Raw genomic sequence first — 15,490 nt, 5'->3', positions numbered from 1 at the left:
CGGTGCAGGTTCGGTGACGGGTTGGTCATGTTGTGCAATAGCGACATCCGGGCAACTGGCGCTTTGCATTCAAGCATCGTTCCCCATCGTTCTCAGCCCCAGCGGCAGCCCATCGCGACTGCCCTGAAACTCGAGGGATCAACGGCCAACACGCTGTTTCCGGCTCTTACAAACTACCAACCAGCCAACCTGCCCGCGGCTGCCATTGTTGAGCAGCTTCCCAAATCATACCCAACAATGTGAGGCTGACAGGGGCACAGGGCACGTCAGTTGTAGCGTAATTCCCCCTGTTGGGCGTGAATTCCAGGTGGCGGGACGGGGAAACTGCGGGGGACCCCAGTCGTCTGTATCGCCTCGAGACCGCCTGTCAAAATCCGATTTTGCCTCATCGGCTTCTCCGCGCCTTCTCCAGGCATTCTGGAATCTGGACCCAGTCACTCCAGTCACACCCGACCGTCACTGGCAACCCCAACCCAACATCCGGGCCAACTCTTTACCACGGCAGTGCTCCATCAACAACAAACAGTATCGAGAAGTACATATGCCTAAATTTGCCCCGGAAGAGCTGGCAGCCGATGCCGTCCCGGTCGTTCGGCAGGAGACCACTGGTGATGCAAAACCAGACTGGCGACCTCTCTTTCGTCATAAGTGCACCTTCAACCCAGTCATCTTTCAAGATGTCATGCTCAACTTGATCAAGAACCCAAACATCAACTCATCTTGGCTCTTCCGCGCTGATATCCTCCATGACACAAAGAAGAACATCAAGGATGCGTCTGAGCTGGGAGACGTGCCCGACATCCCATCCTTCGACGGCTTTGGCCTTCGCCGATATATGATTCGCCGGCTTATTCCTCGGAGCACCATGAGGGACAAGCCAATGAATCAGACATGTCTCATTTATCAGAGTGAGGGTGGTGATTCCGAGGGCGGTCTGCAGAGGCACCTGGTTGTCTATCTCCCCCACGTCTCCTCAGAAACCGAGATGCCCTTCTATCACCCTATAGTCCGGGGGATAGCCTTTCATCATGAGTGGTCTCCCACAGAGAAGCGCGGATCTGTTTCTGTCTCCTATCTCTACTTCGAAGGGGGCGAGCGTCCCGAGAAACTCACGAGAACCGCCCTTCACTTGCTGCAAGCCGTATATAAACATGGACAGGGCAGAGCTGACGGTTATCAGAAACGGGTGCACCATGATCTCTTAGTCCCGCAGGCCCGTGTGCAAAACACGTATACGGTTCTGAAGCAGAAATACGCCCGCGCTCTGATCGGGTCATGGGCCGAAAGTACCGATCCTACCAAGCATGTCTTTGAAGACCTCTGCATCGCTGCCTTTCTCATCGAGCTGTGGACCAACATGTACGGACAGAACCCTTTCCCTGGGTTCGTTGACATCGGCTGTGGTAACGGCCTCTTGGTCCATATCTTGAATCTGGAAGGTTTCAAGGGCTGGGGCTTCGATGCCAGGTCACGCAAATCGTGGGCAGCGTACAGCACCAAATCAGAAACCCCTGACGGTGTTCAGGAGTCGTTACAGCAGCTAGTCTTGCTACCGCCGCCTGTCAGCAGGGACGGGCTTGCGGAGATCTCAAGTGAGGATTTCCGGGAAGAGCTAGTCCATGACGGCCTGTTTCCTAAGGGCACCTTCATCATCTCCAACCATGCCGATGAGTTGACGCCATGGACACCCATTCTGGCCGCCATTTCAGAGTGTCCCTTTATCATGATTCCTTGCTGCAGCCACGACCTGACAGGAGCGAGATTCCGTGCGCCAGCGCCCAAAGACAAGAAGAAGGCCGACTCAGCGTATTCTTCCCTCGTCTCATGGGTTACCCAGATCACCACGGATTGCGGCTGGGTAGCCGAACAGGAGATGTTAAGGATCCCTAGCACGCGCAATACAGCGATAGTTGGGCGCAAGCGGCAGGGCGACGTGTCGGCCATTGATATTGGAGTCATTGTGGATCGATACGGAGGCACCGCTGGCTACCTGGAGACGGTAGTGAAGCTGGTGAAGTCTACTAATCCGGATGAGAAGCACTGATAGGGAGGGGCTAAGGCTTTGATTGCTAGTTTTTAGTCAAGCTCGGGGACAGGCAAGTGATCTACCAGCTTCATTCTCAAGCCCAGCTTTTCCAGCTCTTCAACAGCCAGCCGGTCTCTTAGTTCCTCAGTCTCCTGCTTGGTGGAAAGCACAAAGTCGTGCTTCAAGAGCCAGCTCCCCTCCTTCACGCCGTATTCTCCTGCCGTGGCCTCGTCCACCTTCCCTAGTTCGATCAACAAGCTCTTCTTGACACCAAACACAGCGTCTGATGATTCATAAGGGTCACCCTTCAGATATAGAGCGCTAAAGCCAGAGATCCGCATTAGCAAGAGGAAGACTGCGGTGAAGGGATGTGAAAGGGAAAATATACTCACGTAACAAGCGGATCCCACCCATCCTTTTCAAACTTGAAATGCACATGCGCCGGCCTCCACGGGTGACGATTCAGCCTCTCCAGCAACTTGCCCACCGGCCCATCGTGAGGGATCGGGTATTCGACGGGCTTGATGCCCTTGAACCAAAACCTGCCCTCCTCATCGCTCTTCATGACACACCGCTCGCTGGGCGCGTCCCGGTCGGCGTGCTGCACATCGTAATGACCCGAGCTGTCCGTCTCCCAGATGTCGATGGTCACGCCGGGGAGCGGGTTGCCCTTGAGGTCCTTGACCGTGCACAGGGCTAGCATCGGCTCCCCTTCGGGGTCCGAAGTCATGCTGCTGCCGTTGGGGAGGACGGGAGCGTCGTGCGTGTGGAAGGGGCCGAGAACGGATCCCTCGGTGCCACCTGGGGGTGTCGGGTGGTTGATGTTGTCGACGAGGAGGGAGAGGCCGAGGACGTCGGAGAGGAGGATGAATTCCTGTTTGTTTTTGTTTGTTAAAATTGTTCATCGTATGCTTTCGCCATGCAATTTGATCCTTCCATGGCTAAACGTTTCTCTCTTTGATTCCAAATCCTCTCCCCCGGGCTGCAACGCATACATTCTTCCACCACACATGTGAAATAGCTACAGAAAACGCCAAATTGCGTAACTAGAGGTAGTAAAAGCAATAGAAGATCAAAACCACAAACTTACATTCCTCACATCGCTACATATCTTGCCGCAGCTAATCAGAAACTGGAGAGCGGCCATCCACTCGTCCGAGCTCAGCCGGGTCTCGCGCGCAAAGTCGTGCAGGTGCGTCACCAGCCGCGCCATGAGGTACTTGAGCCGCGCATCGGACGTCTGCGAGTTGATCCGGATCGTGTTGGGGGTGATGTTGTCGATGGTTAGGTCGAGGAGGGGAGGGAGGTTGGCGGTCGGGTTGGTGTTGCCCGTGGTGGTGGTGGTATTGGTGTTTTCTGCCATGGTATCTTTTGTATCCTTTTGTTTTCCTTTGGTTCTTGTTTCGGTGGATAACTATTTGGTGGAAGGATGGTTTTTCGATGTTGACTGGTGAGATGATGGCTCGGTATAATATTGATGATGGTCGGTTGGAGTTCAGGATGTCCGGGATACAAGAGGAGAAGAGGAGGAGAGGAGGATGCAAGTAGTGGAAGCAGAACAATCGAAGGTGAGAAATTGAAGATTGGACAAGTAGAGTTCGGTTTTCAAGGAGGATCAATTCTTCACCGAGATCTCATTACTTTAGCCTTTGCTTACTCGGGTATTATAAACCGGCGGCGGAAGGTGGTGTTAATGGTTTGAACCGAACAGACTTGACGCAATCACGGTGTACTTTCGCTGCCGCTAACATCTTGACTACCCACGTTTATCCACGTATGGACCTCTAGTTTCAACCAGTTACCACTACGCTATAGCTAACAAGATCGACAAACTCACCGCTTTCAGGTACCGACTCAACGGAGATGCATGAGACTGATCTGACCATGTTCCAACAAATCACTTATAAAGCAGTTACCAAGCCGCGTAGCGGTTCCGTCTGATAGCTCTTGACTAGGGGCCGCTGATTGGTCGGTGTATACATGGTTGACATTCATCTCTCTATCCTTACAGCTCACCGGACGCTAAAAAATTCGGCTAGGGTGTTAGTGCTTTTCGCGGGCGGTCCCCATACAAAACCCCGCACGCACTAACATCTCGCTACTGCACGGACCGTTTTTCCCGCAAACTCCCCGCAAAAGAAATTGTTAGGCCTGACATTTATTGTGCAATTACTGTTAAGGACTGCTTTCAACCCGTTCGCGTTCGCTCTGGGAAGGGCCGCGGCAGGTTTCCTGCCGCCCCGAACACTACAGGTAGCCTCCATTTGCACCTCCATTTGCACTTCCATTTGCACCTCTATTTGCACCTCTATTTGCACCTCTATTTGCACCCTCATTTGGACTTTTTTTTGAGGGTAAAGGTTTCTGTATTTACCTTCCAGTCTATCCTAGAATCCAGCTCTGCACGGGCCACAACCCTGGATCCAGCCTTACACCCTCAGGGAAGGAGCGAGGACAGCTTGCTGGCCTCCCCGAACACTAGTCTGCACTTACACCGTAGATTGTCCTCACAATGTCAGCCAAATAGGTTAAAGATGGTTCTCATATACTCATCCTGAACAGGTGTTTCTTTGGTCTCCAGATTCCATGGTAGTGTTCAGTTTCAGAGACCCTTTCATTGCTCTCGTTATTTGCCCCTCTACAATAACTAGGCCCTACCCCATGGGGCTTATCTGCTGAACCCCTCCATCTGATAGCCGAACCAGGGGTGACAATGTGGGGATGGCAGGGAGGGGAATGCCTTCAACGTGGACCGACTTTGGGGCGGGCGGGCAGCGGCTCGGGAGTTGGAACCGTGGGGTACCGCATGCATGCACAAAGATCCAGATCACTTTCTTCAGGGACCACTTTCTTCCTACTGTACTCGCTCCCTATTTCTCCGGTCAATGTATGATACATTCATATTGGAACCAAGCAAGGTACATATTACGCTCAAAGCAGACATGAACCTTCTTCATTACAACTTTCACCCCATCCCTCTCTCTTCTCTATCTGAAACAGAAGAACACCAAAGATATTGGCTATTACACTAAAAAGTAGATATGTAAGATATCTTAACCCGTCAAGTCTATGATCTTCAAAAAGTTCTCTGTCTTCGTTTGACACCTTCATCTATGTCCTGCCCTCTCTATTGTCGTTAAAAGTTACTGAACGAGTGTAAGAAATATAGCCTGCCTCCACAACGCCGCCCTTATGCAAGCTATGCAAAAAGAGAAATGGAAAAGAAAAAAGAATCTCCTGATGTTCTCAGCATCAGATAGTGATTGTATGGTACGTCACATACCAACATAAAGGATAGTCATGACCCTTCCTTCAAATGCGTCAGTTCTTACATGCATCCGTACCGATCTGAAAAACAAGAATCAACAAGGATGAACACTATGCCGCTTGCTAGCAGCACTGCTCTTATCAGTCCAGATCTCCGTCGACGGCTGCGGTGTCCAGGATCTCCTTTGCTCCGCGTACTTGGCCAGTGTATCCTTGCTCGGCGTCGACAATCCCGTTGCCGGGAACGTACTGGAAGCCCTGTTGGAATAGGCAACGCTTGGAACGCTGCTGACCGGTCTCAAGCTGCTGCTGCGATTCAGACCGCTGTGGCTGCTCAACCTGTTGGACACGCGGCTGTCCGGGCGGTCGGTGAACTTGGCGTCCAGATGATTGAGCGACGATCGCGAGTTGCGGTAGGCGCGAGAGTTGCGCGGTACGCTGCCCGTGCTGTACCGAGCAGTCGAGCCGCTAACTGATCGGCTACCTGGGTGGGAGGGCGCGTTGAGCGCGGGCCCTGCGGGCGTATCGAGCGAGCTGGTGCTGTCGTTGTCGTTTTCTGGGATTTCCTCCAGGACGGGGAGAGTGTCCTCCGATTCACCGATGCTTGCATCCTCCCCCTCCTCCGACGTTGAGTTCCTGATGTCTTCCAGTCCTCCCATTCCTTCTTCCTCGTCTACGATCTTGGACATGCGCCATACTTGGGCAACTTCGAACGAAGGTTCGACCGGTGCTGCTGGTTCCTGGTTCTTGTCTTTCTCTTGCTTCGGCGGCGGCATGTCGGGTGCTCGCCTTTCCATGTTTTCGAGGTACCGGACTCGGGCCCATTCCATCTCGTCGAAGAATCTCTCCTTGTTCCGCGAGAGCGACATCCATGTCGAGATGATACCGAGGCCGACGAGGATCAACAATGCGACGACCGTGAATCCTTGGATGACAATGATGATGATGCCGAAAGCGGTGACGATGATCCTGTTCAGTCCGAACTCCGGAAAGAACGCGATGGAAAGGCCCGTCGTGGCGATCTTGCAGATGCTTAGAATCCAAATACCCATGGCGGTGTTGCGAGCTCCTTCAAAGGGGTTGATGATGACCATGATGGCGAACGAGACGATATCAAGGACCAGCAAGCCGTAGATTTGCGCATAAACGTTTTGCGCCCCGCCTCCAATGAAGGCCGCGCGGGCGAACAGGTAAGGCATGTAGAACGCGGTAAACCACCACCTCGTGCGCCTGTATCTCGCGGTCATCCAGCCCCATGTCTTGACGTAAGCTTGGTCTTCGTGGACAGTCGGGCGGTCGGGGTCATCGTCAACGTGGCGGATGCGGAAGAGCGGAATCGAAAATACCGGTTGGACCTCCACCTCGTTCTCTTTGAGGGTTCTGAGCCAGGTGGGAGTCAGTCCCGGGAGACAGCCAAGCATCTTCCCTCGGTGGAAGACAAGCTGTTCGGTTCCACACTCAAACCTGCCGGACTTGGTACGGGCGTGAATTCCCAGAGCGACCAGAACGGTAACACCAATGAGAAAGACCGCGAAAGATACACCGGCAATGACAGTTGCATCCCCTGAGCCGCCGTATGTGAACTGGAACATGGTGAGAATCATGACAGCGAAGAAGGAAACGAGGAATGTTCGCTGTAGGGCCAAAACCGTGAATCCGATCCAGTGACTGCGGAAGTAAGGAAGGCTGTCCGCATTCATCACCTTGGTGAGCGCAAGGAGCTCAAGGAACCCCTTGAGGGCCACGACGGCAACGCCCGCCAAGACGATCGCGATCATGATCCAGGTGAGTCCGACAAGAACGGCGTCAGCGGCGGGGATTTTGACCATGGACAAAGTTCCCGAGAATCCAAACCAGGAGCCTGGGAGGGGCAAGCCAAGGCTGACAGGGTCTCCGGCCCAGTTATAGTCGTAGGGGTTGCTGGCATTGTAAGCATGCCTCTTCGTGATCGTCTCTACCGTTTTCTCAGCAGCCTTTCCGTAGATCTGGGATATCAGATTCAAGCCCCCTTTGGTGTTGAGAACCGCGGAGCCAGCGCCTCCAACCTGGCTAGAGTTGCCGTGGAATCCCACAAACGAATCAACAGAGTTCACCAGCTTCGTAGTGTAGATCATGCCAGCGGACCAAGCAAAGTTGCTCCACCATGCCGGCAAGACCGAGGGCCAGTCTAAAGAGAGGGCGCCTGAAAAGAAGATGGCCTGGAAGGTTTCCAAAACGATGAAAACGGAAAAGGAGTGGGCGTAGTGCATCCTCATGTGAGTAACGCTCACACCATACGCGGCTGTCGCAAAAGAGGCGATTATGGCTAGAATCGTGGTTGCACCTAGAGCCGAAGCGACGGCGTCGGGGTGGGAAAAGCTGTTCCCGTTCCTCATGACCGCTTGGAAGCATCCTATTTCCGTCATACTTGAATTCGAAAATATCCGTAGCTTCAAGGTGCCTTCGAAGTCTGGAATCACGTAGGCGATATCCGGAATTCCACTTACGTCTCGGGGCGCGACGGGGATCATGACATAGGCGCTTACCGGTTTGCTGGCAACGAGGGGACAGAGACTGGCGAGATATGAATGAGTGGGGGATCTTACAAAAGATTCGGCGGGCTATGATCTTACCTGCTGATCATAGCGTTGCATGGGTTGAAGGTCATGGAGAGTCTGTTTTCGCCATCTATAGCACGATGTCAGCTATGAGAATATGGGTAAAGGAACTCCATTTGAGCCTTACATGCATCAACGGAGATGTACACTATGAGATCAGTTAGCATGACTAGAGCCGATTTCTTTCTGCGAGGGAACCTTGCTCACTCATTGTTGACTCGTTTCTGATATTGCTTGTCGCGTCGAGATGGAGGACAATGGTCATATTATCAGCAAAATATGCGCCATCGAACTTGGTGACGTTGAACAGACTCTCGCCTCCCATGCAGTCTCCAAAATCACCGGTATAAAGTGCCGGCCTGCGGTCGACAGCTAGCTGTCGGGTTTCTCCATCTGTACCGGTGCCATAGACCCATGCTTTTTGTTTGGTCTGATCAGCTGCAGAGGGAAGGACAAGAATCCCGAGCAAGAGGAAAAGGAGGGCGAATATTCGATGACTTGGTGCCATCGTGAAAGGATTGACTTCAGTTGGTGTTGGCCCCGAGCCAGTAATCCTATGTCCTGGGCGACCCAGCCCCCTTCAGAGTAAAATAGTGAATCGATGTGTTTGTTGTGAATATCCAGCACCAAAGAAGCTCGAGGATCCTTAGTAAGCTAACGTCCGTAGGATGTAATCCAAGGTCTATCAGAGGGAAACCCTGAAGGCGTCGGTATTGTCGATGGGGCGGGTAGAAGAACGAGTGGGGGTCTTGTTTGCCACGGGAGAGTCCGGACGCACGTCGTCAATATGGTCTGAGAATCGACGTAACGAAGGACCACGGCCGTAGATTGCGTAAAGTAATAACCGAGAGTGTGAGGCTGATGATGCTGGTTGAAATGGTGTGGTGGACTTGGTGATTTGTATCAGAGAGCGTCGAACTTAAGGGGAAAGAGTGTGCGAACGTGTATAGGCGAAACACGAACGGCGAGGTTGCGTAAAGCGAGATGTAGTAGACTCAGTGAGCGAGATCCGGCATGAATGTTGGATATGGACAGCTGTATGGCGAGGGAGAGAGTGACGAATAGCTTCTAGAGACGCAGTTTGCTATCTGCCTTAGTCCGATGATGGAGCGAATGAGTGACAATAGTCCGGGTTTAGTCCGTTTGTAGATGCGTGTCTGTGAATGGCAAGTGGTGATGTGTTGTAGCGAGAGAAGGCAAGGCCCCGTTGTCCGGTGCGGGAGACTGAAGGAGGACTTGGAGCGGAAGCAACGGTTTCGAAGTGAGATTCCTTTCTGGAGGACCACCCTTGAGTCCCTATCCAGACTGCCCACGAGGCAAATCTGATATCCACCGGTTCCCGAAATTTCAGATGAGCGAACGGATGAGCTCTGGTACTGTGCTTGTTTAGCTCCCCAATCACTCGATTGGGCAAAAGGAGTGAAGAAAGGGTCTTCCTGAGGAGTGACCTGCAAGTATGCGGGGATGGCTTTTGCAACGGATTAACCAGACACTGCGAAAACCCGGAATACTGCGGTGGCCGTAAGGAAGAAACAGGTCAACATACACACTGCCACAAGCACCCAGAGGACCGAGACAGACGGAGAGGGGAGGAGAAGGGGGTCCTTAGGTTTAATGACCGGATCGTCTCCATCGTTGCTAGGCGTTGGAGCATTTTAATTTGTTGTGTCCACGAACCCGCCAGGGCTACCAGAGGCGAAAATAGGCCAAGAGCCATTTGTAAGGTGGAACTCGCTCAAGCGAAGAAGAAGCGATTCTTTCGTCATGGATGATGATATAAAAGGAGAGGGGAGGAAGCACACCGACGGACAGTCCAGTTCAGTACTGCTGTGCTCAAGCAGCTCCGGTGAAGACGGAGATAGACAAGAAGCTGAAGCCGTCGCTGCGTAAACATCTGGAAGTCTCAACATCGAAGGGAAAATCCGTGGACAACGGTCCAAATGCCGAAATCCTTAGCTGGATCGACTCAAATCCATGCGTGGATAGACTAGACCCACTTTTCTGGGCGCCCAGCCAATCTCTGGCTCCCAACCGCGCGGCGCCCATCAACCTCACCATATCGCTAGCCAAGTGCATTCATACGCGCCCTCTTTTCATGCTGCAATTCATTCGAAGCTATCGTCATTTCCGTCGCTATCGCTGTCGCTGTCGATGTTAATGATGTCGTTATCATTGTCGTCGTCTCTATTGTCATGGGATCACCCCAAGTGCCAAGTACTTTTGGTGAGCTGAGTAGGGGGCGTAGAGGGCGAACTTCTAGCACCCTCCCCGGTACTTACACAATGAGCAGCACTAACAGCGAAGGCTTCACGTACAACACCCGGACCAAGGCAGCGCGGGCGTTTGAGATATCAATATAGCAGGCGACGACACCAGTATCAACAGCTTGACTGGATTGACGATACTGAATAATTTTATAAATATCGTGGATTTGGTGATGCGCCCCGGAAGGTTTTGCGCGGCTCACGGCTGGGCGCCCAAAAGAAGTGGGTTTAGTCTATCCACGCATGGATTTGAGTCTATCCAGCTAAAGATTTCGTCCAAATGCACAATTTATGTCCCCTGCCTAGTTAGCCTAGACACAGGAGGTACGTAGCAGCACCGATCTAGCGATCACCCAATGGTGTTTAGCGAGCGCCAAGGGGAATCGACAGACCGGCAGGCGAGTGCCGGCGGATGAAGAAGCGGAAGAAGCCATCCAGCAACGGCTGGCCGGCAGTCGACAGAGTCCGACGGGATGGGTTGCTGTCCGAAAATCGACTGGCGGCCAGGATGGACGGGCTACCGAAGTGCCCGAACATGTCCGCTTCCCCTGCCGAGCCGAGTGCACAACTTGACCATCCGGAAAGCTCGGCCCACTTTGTAGCCGCGCTAAAGACTCGGCGATTTGGAATGATGCAAGACATCGATGCTCCTGTCACATCATTCTTCTCGGTGTCAACTTTTCGAGTGCTCCCAACGATTGAGAACTAAACAGTTTGTCAATCGGTGAAGTTTGAAGGTGCCACGTGAGCATAGAGGTAGCTATGTATACGTACGCGTTTTCTATGGGGTGCTCATCATGAAATTGGATGTCCACTCGTTGGCTCCGCTCACTGCTAGCGAATTCCGGCATATGGGATTTTGGATTTTGGCCCAGATCGCCAAACGGCGCGGCGCATTTCCCGGCAGGCAATGCCAAGCTGCAGCATTCTGGACCTTGCACTGTACCTTTAGCGCAGCAGGGAACAACCACCGCTGACAACACATTTCGACAGGTTGACAGAAACATTCATTCCAAGCAGCAGGCCCGGAAAGAGTACGTCATGTTCCAGAACATGAGTCTTAAGAGCGAATGGTGGAGCGCGAATGTGTCGTATTGATTCAACGAGTGAAGTAATAATCGCGTCCATGATGCAAAGTCGTCGTCGTGTGATCTTGGACTAGAGGGCAAAACGATGTGTAGATGTGTGTACTATAGAGAGAAGATTAGAGAAGAAAGGGAAAAGAAATGTAGAGGGCTAAAATACAAAAGGGTGTGAGGGTATAGACCTATATAATAAAATAAGGGAGGGGTGGGGATATGAACCCACCCAACAATACGCCCTCGTAGCCCGAAACGGCTTCCAGAGACCATTATAAATAAACAAACAAAGAACTATAGTATTAAGAAATCTTAATCCCCCCAAGGAACCTTTTTAACTTCTAATGCCAACATTAATACAAATCTATTATATTTATTTACCTTTAATAGTTTCGTTAAACCCTCTTCAATTATCTCCTCTCCTTTAATATAAATAATATCGAATTCTTATGCTTCGACGTTTTTAATAATCTATTTGAATTTAATATTTATATACTTATTCCTTCCTGGCAATTTTTCGATTCAGGACTCTATCCTAAGTATTCTTACTATCTGAATATAGACTTTTCAGGGGTAGTTAAATATACCCTAAATCGCCTAATATATATATAATTTATTATAAAGATTTTGCCGTTGGTACTAGGTTAGTAAACTCTACTTCCGTCGTACTAATTATTACGAATACTTACTTTTTAGATTTCTAGAATATTAATCCTCTAGCTATAAATATTATATAGCTGCTAATATTATATTAGGTTGCTAGATCGTTAATAAAGGAAGTAAATACCGTATACTTTTAAATCTATATTCTTTAGCAATAACCGGCCTCCCAAAATAATATTTATATTTACAATTTTTATTTAATAACGAAATAAATATTTTATTACCGCTATAAATCCCGTCGTAGGCTTAGCGTTTACCTTATATAATTTATTAATAGTAAACGTAATATTTAGCTTTATACCTATAAGTAAATAATTTAAGCTACTAATCTTCTTAATATATTTCTTTTATTATTCTAGTAATTCGTCTCCTTCTTTATAATTACCTACTTTGATATCTATTAACTATAATATATTAATACTGTTTAAATTATTATAGCCAAACTTCCTTAATAAATATTTCGTATACCGAATTTATGAAATAAAAACGGTCCTCTTCTCCCTATTCCTTATAATATGAAAGCCTAGAAAAGTCTTTACTTTTCCCAAATATTTAAACTTAAAATAATTTAATAATTTGTTCCTAATATCGAAGATAACCGACTCAAAAAATATTATAATAAATAAATCGTCGACGTAGAGTACTAGGAGTATACCTAATTTAGCGTTACTAAATAAGTAAGTATCGTCGATAATTAATTTAAAATTAAAATTTCTTAAAATTGGGAAAAGAGTTTGAAATTAGTAGAGAAGCGCCTTTTTTAATCTATATAAGGCTCTTCGAAGGAGATATATTAAGCGGCGTTACTTATTACGGGGTCCTTTCTTTAGACCGGTTGGCTACTTAATATAATATTTCTTATTTGGAAGTATTAAAGTATTTAAGAATATTATATTGAAATCGAATTAATAATATTCTAAATTAAGAACCGCTATTATCGCTAAGAATATTTTTATATTTACTACGTTCGCTATAGTAGTATATACTTTTTTAAAATCCTATAAACCTTATTTAAAATCTTTATAAGTAATCTATTTAGTTCGAATATTCTTAGTTTTTATTTTTAGATTTTCTTTTTCATTATAAACCTATTTTCCTAGTAAGACCTCTATACCCTCAATATAAGGAATTAAATTATAAACTTCTCTTTCTTCTAGGGTTTAAACCTACTTTTCTATAACTAGCTTCCAATATTTCTTAAAGTTTACTATCTTTCTAGCCTATCGATAATTCTTAAGAATATTTAATTTTATTTTAAAATCGTATATTATTTTAATAGCCGTTAAATATAGGAATTCTACGTTTTATTAAATAACTCCCCTTTTTTATAACCAGTAATAAAAAATAAGTATTATCGAATTTCCGTTTTCGTTTTTCTAAAATTTACGGTTATTATTAACGACCTTTAATTTATTCGTTATATTTTTTATAATTAGAATTACGCGCTTCCGAAATTTGCTCGAAGCTATTATTAGGATTTCTAAGTTTAGGGAGGCTTAACATTAGTTCGTTATTAGGAGCTCCGGGTCCAAAGAGGTTCGATATTAGTGTATAATTAGGGCGTTCGCTCCCGAAAACGCTTAGGGTTATTCTACTTCTAAATTTTCTTCTCCCAATTACGTTAAAGGATTAAGCGAGGAGGAATATTATAATTAGTTACGTAACGATAGGATGGGTTCTTTACCTTCGAAATTATATAAATTAATAAATGCCGAATAAATTAAAGATTCGTCAGATAGGAATATTTTATTAGGATTCTCCTTTTCTTTATTTAATATTTTCCTATTATTATTATTTTTAAATAATTATAATATATCTTTATTATTATTAAAAGAATAAAATAATTCCCCTTTATTATCCTATTCTACCGATAGGAGTATATCTAAATCTAATTTCTTCGTCGGTGTAAGGGAGTTCTTTATTTTGTCGTTTAAATTTATAGAAGGACTTTTCGGGCCTAAAGGAGACTCTAACAGTTTTATAGAAAAATTTATTAGGCCTATAGGAGGAATTATCAATCTTAGAAATAAATTAACTAGTCTTAGGGATAAGTTCATTAGGTTTAGAAGTAATATTATTAGGATATTAAATAGAAGAACGGAACTTGGGGAGATAAGGGCGGGCGTAATATTAGGTAACGGTATAAGTAGGGTTGGTATATCGGGTTTTATTTTAATATTTAGGATCGTTTCGGGAATTAAATCTTTTATTATCGACGTTATTATTATTAATAATATTAAGGAAGACAATTATCCCTCTTTTACCTAGCTATCGGTTATTATTATTTAAATATTCTTTTTATTTTATAATACCTCCTCTACTTATTTAATAAATTAATTTGAAAAAAAAATAATTATATAATTTAGTACCTCCTCTTCTAAATTTTCTTTCGCAAACGTCTTTAAGAATCTTACTACGTTAGCTTCAATAAATTATTTTATTTCTAAATCCTAAATTAAAAAGATCCTACTATTCAAATCCCTATATTCTATTAAGTAGCCTCGTTTCGCTCGCTCTATAAATTTGTCGCTTTAAACCCGTCTCTCTTTTTTAATATGGTAATATACTATATAATAATACGTAAGTAAATATTTAAGGTTTGGTTTGCGGTTAGGAATACTAATAGTTCTATTTAGAATTTTATATACATTAATATACTCGTTATTTAATTTCGTAAGAAAAAGGTTTATTATTTTAATTATTAAATTAATTACCAAGGACCAAAGTTCGATGGGGATATTATATTTTAAAATAATTACCCTTAACTTCTCTATTATTATTCTTCCTACCCTCTCGGGAATTTTATTTATTTATAGAGTATAGGTTAGTATTTTAATAATTTCCATCCTTTCTTACCTTCTTTATATAATAATCGAATTATGTTGGAAGTCCTTTAAATTAAAATTAAATTCTATACCGCTATTGAGCCTTAATACTTTTACTTTTAGTCCTATTTACAACTCTATGTATTTTTTCCATTATTTAACAACTATTAAATTATCTTTCTTTTCTTTAATTATTTTAACCCAATAGAAACTATTAACTACGTATATAAAATAGATTATATATTTATAACCTATATAACTAATAACGTTATAACTCTAAGTATTAATCCTTATAAACTCTAACGGTCTCGTTACTATTAGATTATTAACTTTATAAATAATATCAGTTAATTTGCTCCTCAAATGGGCGTTATACTTATTGTAAATTCCTACGTTAGTAAATTTAATTCTAATATCCTTATAGGCTTTTAAAATTTAATTCTTTTCAATATATATTAACCGGCGATATATAATATTATAATTAATAATAAACACTATAGTTAAATTAAATACTAAACGTTAATACTTTTAATTAATTTCTTTTAGCGGGGAAATTAGTAGTACTAGTAGGTTATTTACTTAGTAATATTATATTTATTATCCCTTATATCTTCCTTTAATAGATTTAATTTTCCTTATTTTTATACTCTAAAATATATAGCTATTAATAAGACCCGTTATTATTAATAAATTGGTTAATATAGACGGGGAATATACTATATCCTAAATTTTAATATGGATAATATTCTTTAATAATATTGGTAGCTTT

At 45.5% G+C, this 15,490-nt stretch overlaps 3 protein-coding genes across 3 annotated transcripts; 1 reads left to right on the top strand and 2 right to left on the bottom strand.

The window, feature by feature from the left end:
- Positions 1–10: 10 nt before the first annotated feature.
- Positions 11–2,044, top strand: B0H65DRAFT_554193 (uncharacterized protein; the record flags this gene model as incomplete). The annotated part of the gene is given in 4 exon segments (XM_062830001.1): positions 11–239; positions 413–525; positions 537–1,999; positions 2,009–2,044. Coding segments are annotated over 4 exon segments (1,824 nt in total). The 5' UTR covers positions 11–27.
- Positions 2,045–2,076: 32 nt separating this feature from the next.
- Positions 2,077–3,389, bottom strand: B0H65DRAFT_437894 (Intradiol ring-cleavage dioxygenase; the record flags this gene model as incomplete). Its single annotated transcript, XM_062825340.1, has 3 exons — positions 2,077–2,347; positions 2,419–2,900; positions 3,117–3,389. The coding sequence occupies 3 exons, from the start codon at positions 3,387–3,389 to the stop codon at positions 2,077–2,079; spliced, it is 1,026 nt and encodes a 341-aa protein (XP_062685932.1).
- A 1,791-nt stretch (positions 3,390–5,180) lies between these two features.
- B0H65DRAFT_17139 (uncharacterized protein) lies at positions 5,181–8,718 on the bottom strand. The gene is made up of 4 exons (XM_062821383.1): positions 8,098–8,718; positions 8,018–8,038; positions 7,906–7,960; positions 5,181–7,846 (listed from the first exon to the last, which is right to left on the bottom strand). Exons 1-4 carry the CDS (start codon positions 8,396–8,398, stop codon positions 5,389–5,391), a joined length of 2,835 nt encoding a protein of 944 aa, XP_062685931.1. The 5' UTR covers positions 8,399–8,718; the 3' UTR covers positions 5,181–5,388.
- Positions 8,719–15,490: the final 6,772 nt, after the last annotated feature.

This window comes from Neurospora tetraspora (assembly GCF_033439725.1).
Source record: "Neurospora tetraspora strain CBS 560.94 chromosome Unknown B0H65scaffold_1, whole genome shotgun sequence".
Taxonomy (NCBI): domain Eukaryota; kingdom Fungi; phylum Ascomycota; class Sordariomycetes; order Sordariales; family Sordariaceae; genus Neurospora; species Neurospora tetraspora.
Note: the sequence above shows the minus strand (reverse complement) of the source record. Positions and strands in the feature narration are given on the sequence as shown.

Bases quoted from the DNA above. Each gene is read 5' to 3' on its own strand.
- B0H65DRAFT_17139 (XM_062821383.1), bottom strand. From the start codon at position 8,398: ATGGCACCAAGTCATCGAATATTCGCCCTCCTTTTCCTCTTGCTCGGG. The intron at 8,039-8,097 runs GTGAGCAAGGTT...CTGATCTCATAG, and splicing joins CAGAAACGAGTCAACAATGA to TGTACATCTCCGTTGATGCA. The intron at 7,961-8,017 runs GTAAGGCTCAAA...ATCGTGCTATAG, and splicing joins GTACATCTCCGTTGATGCAT to ATGGCGAAAACAGACTCTCC.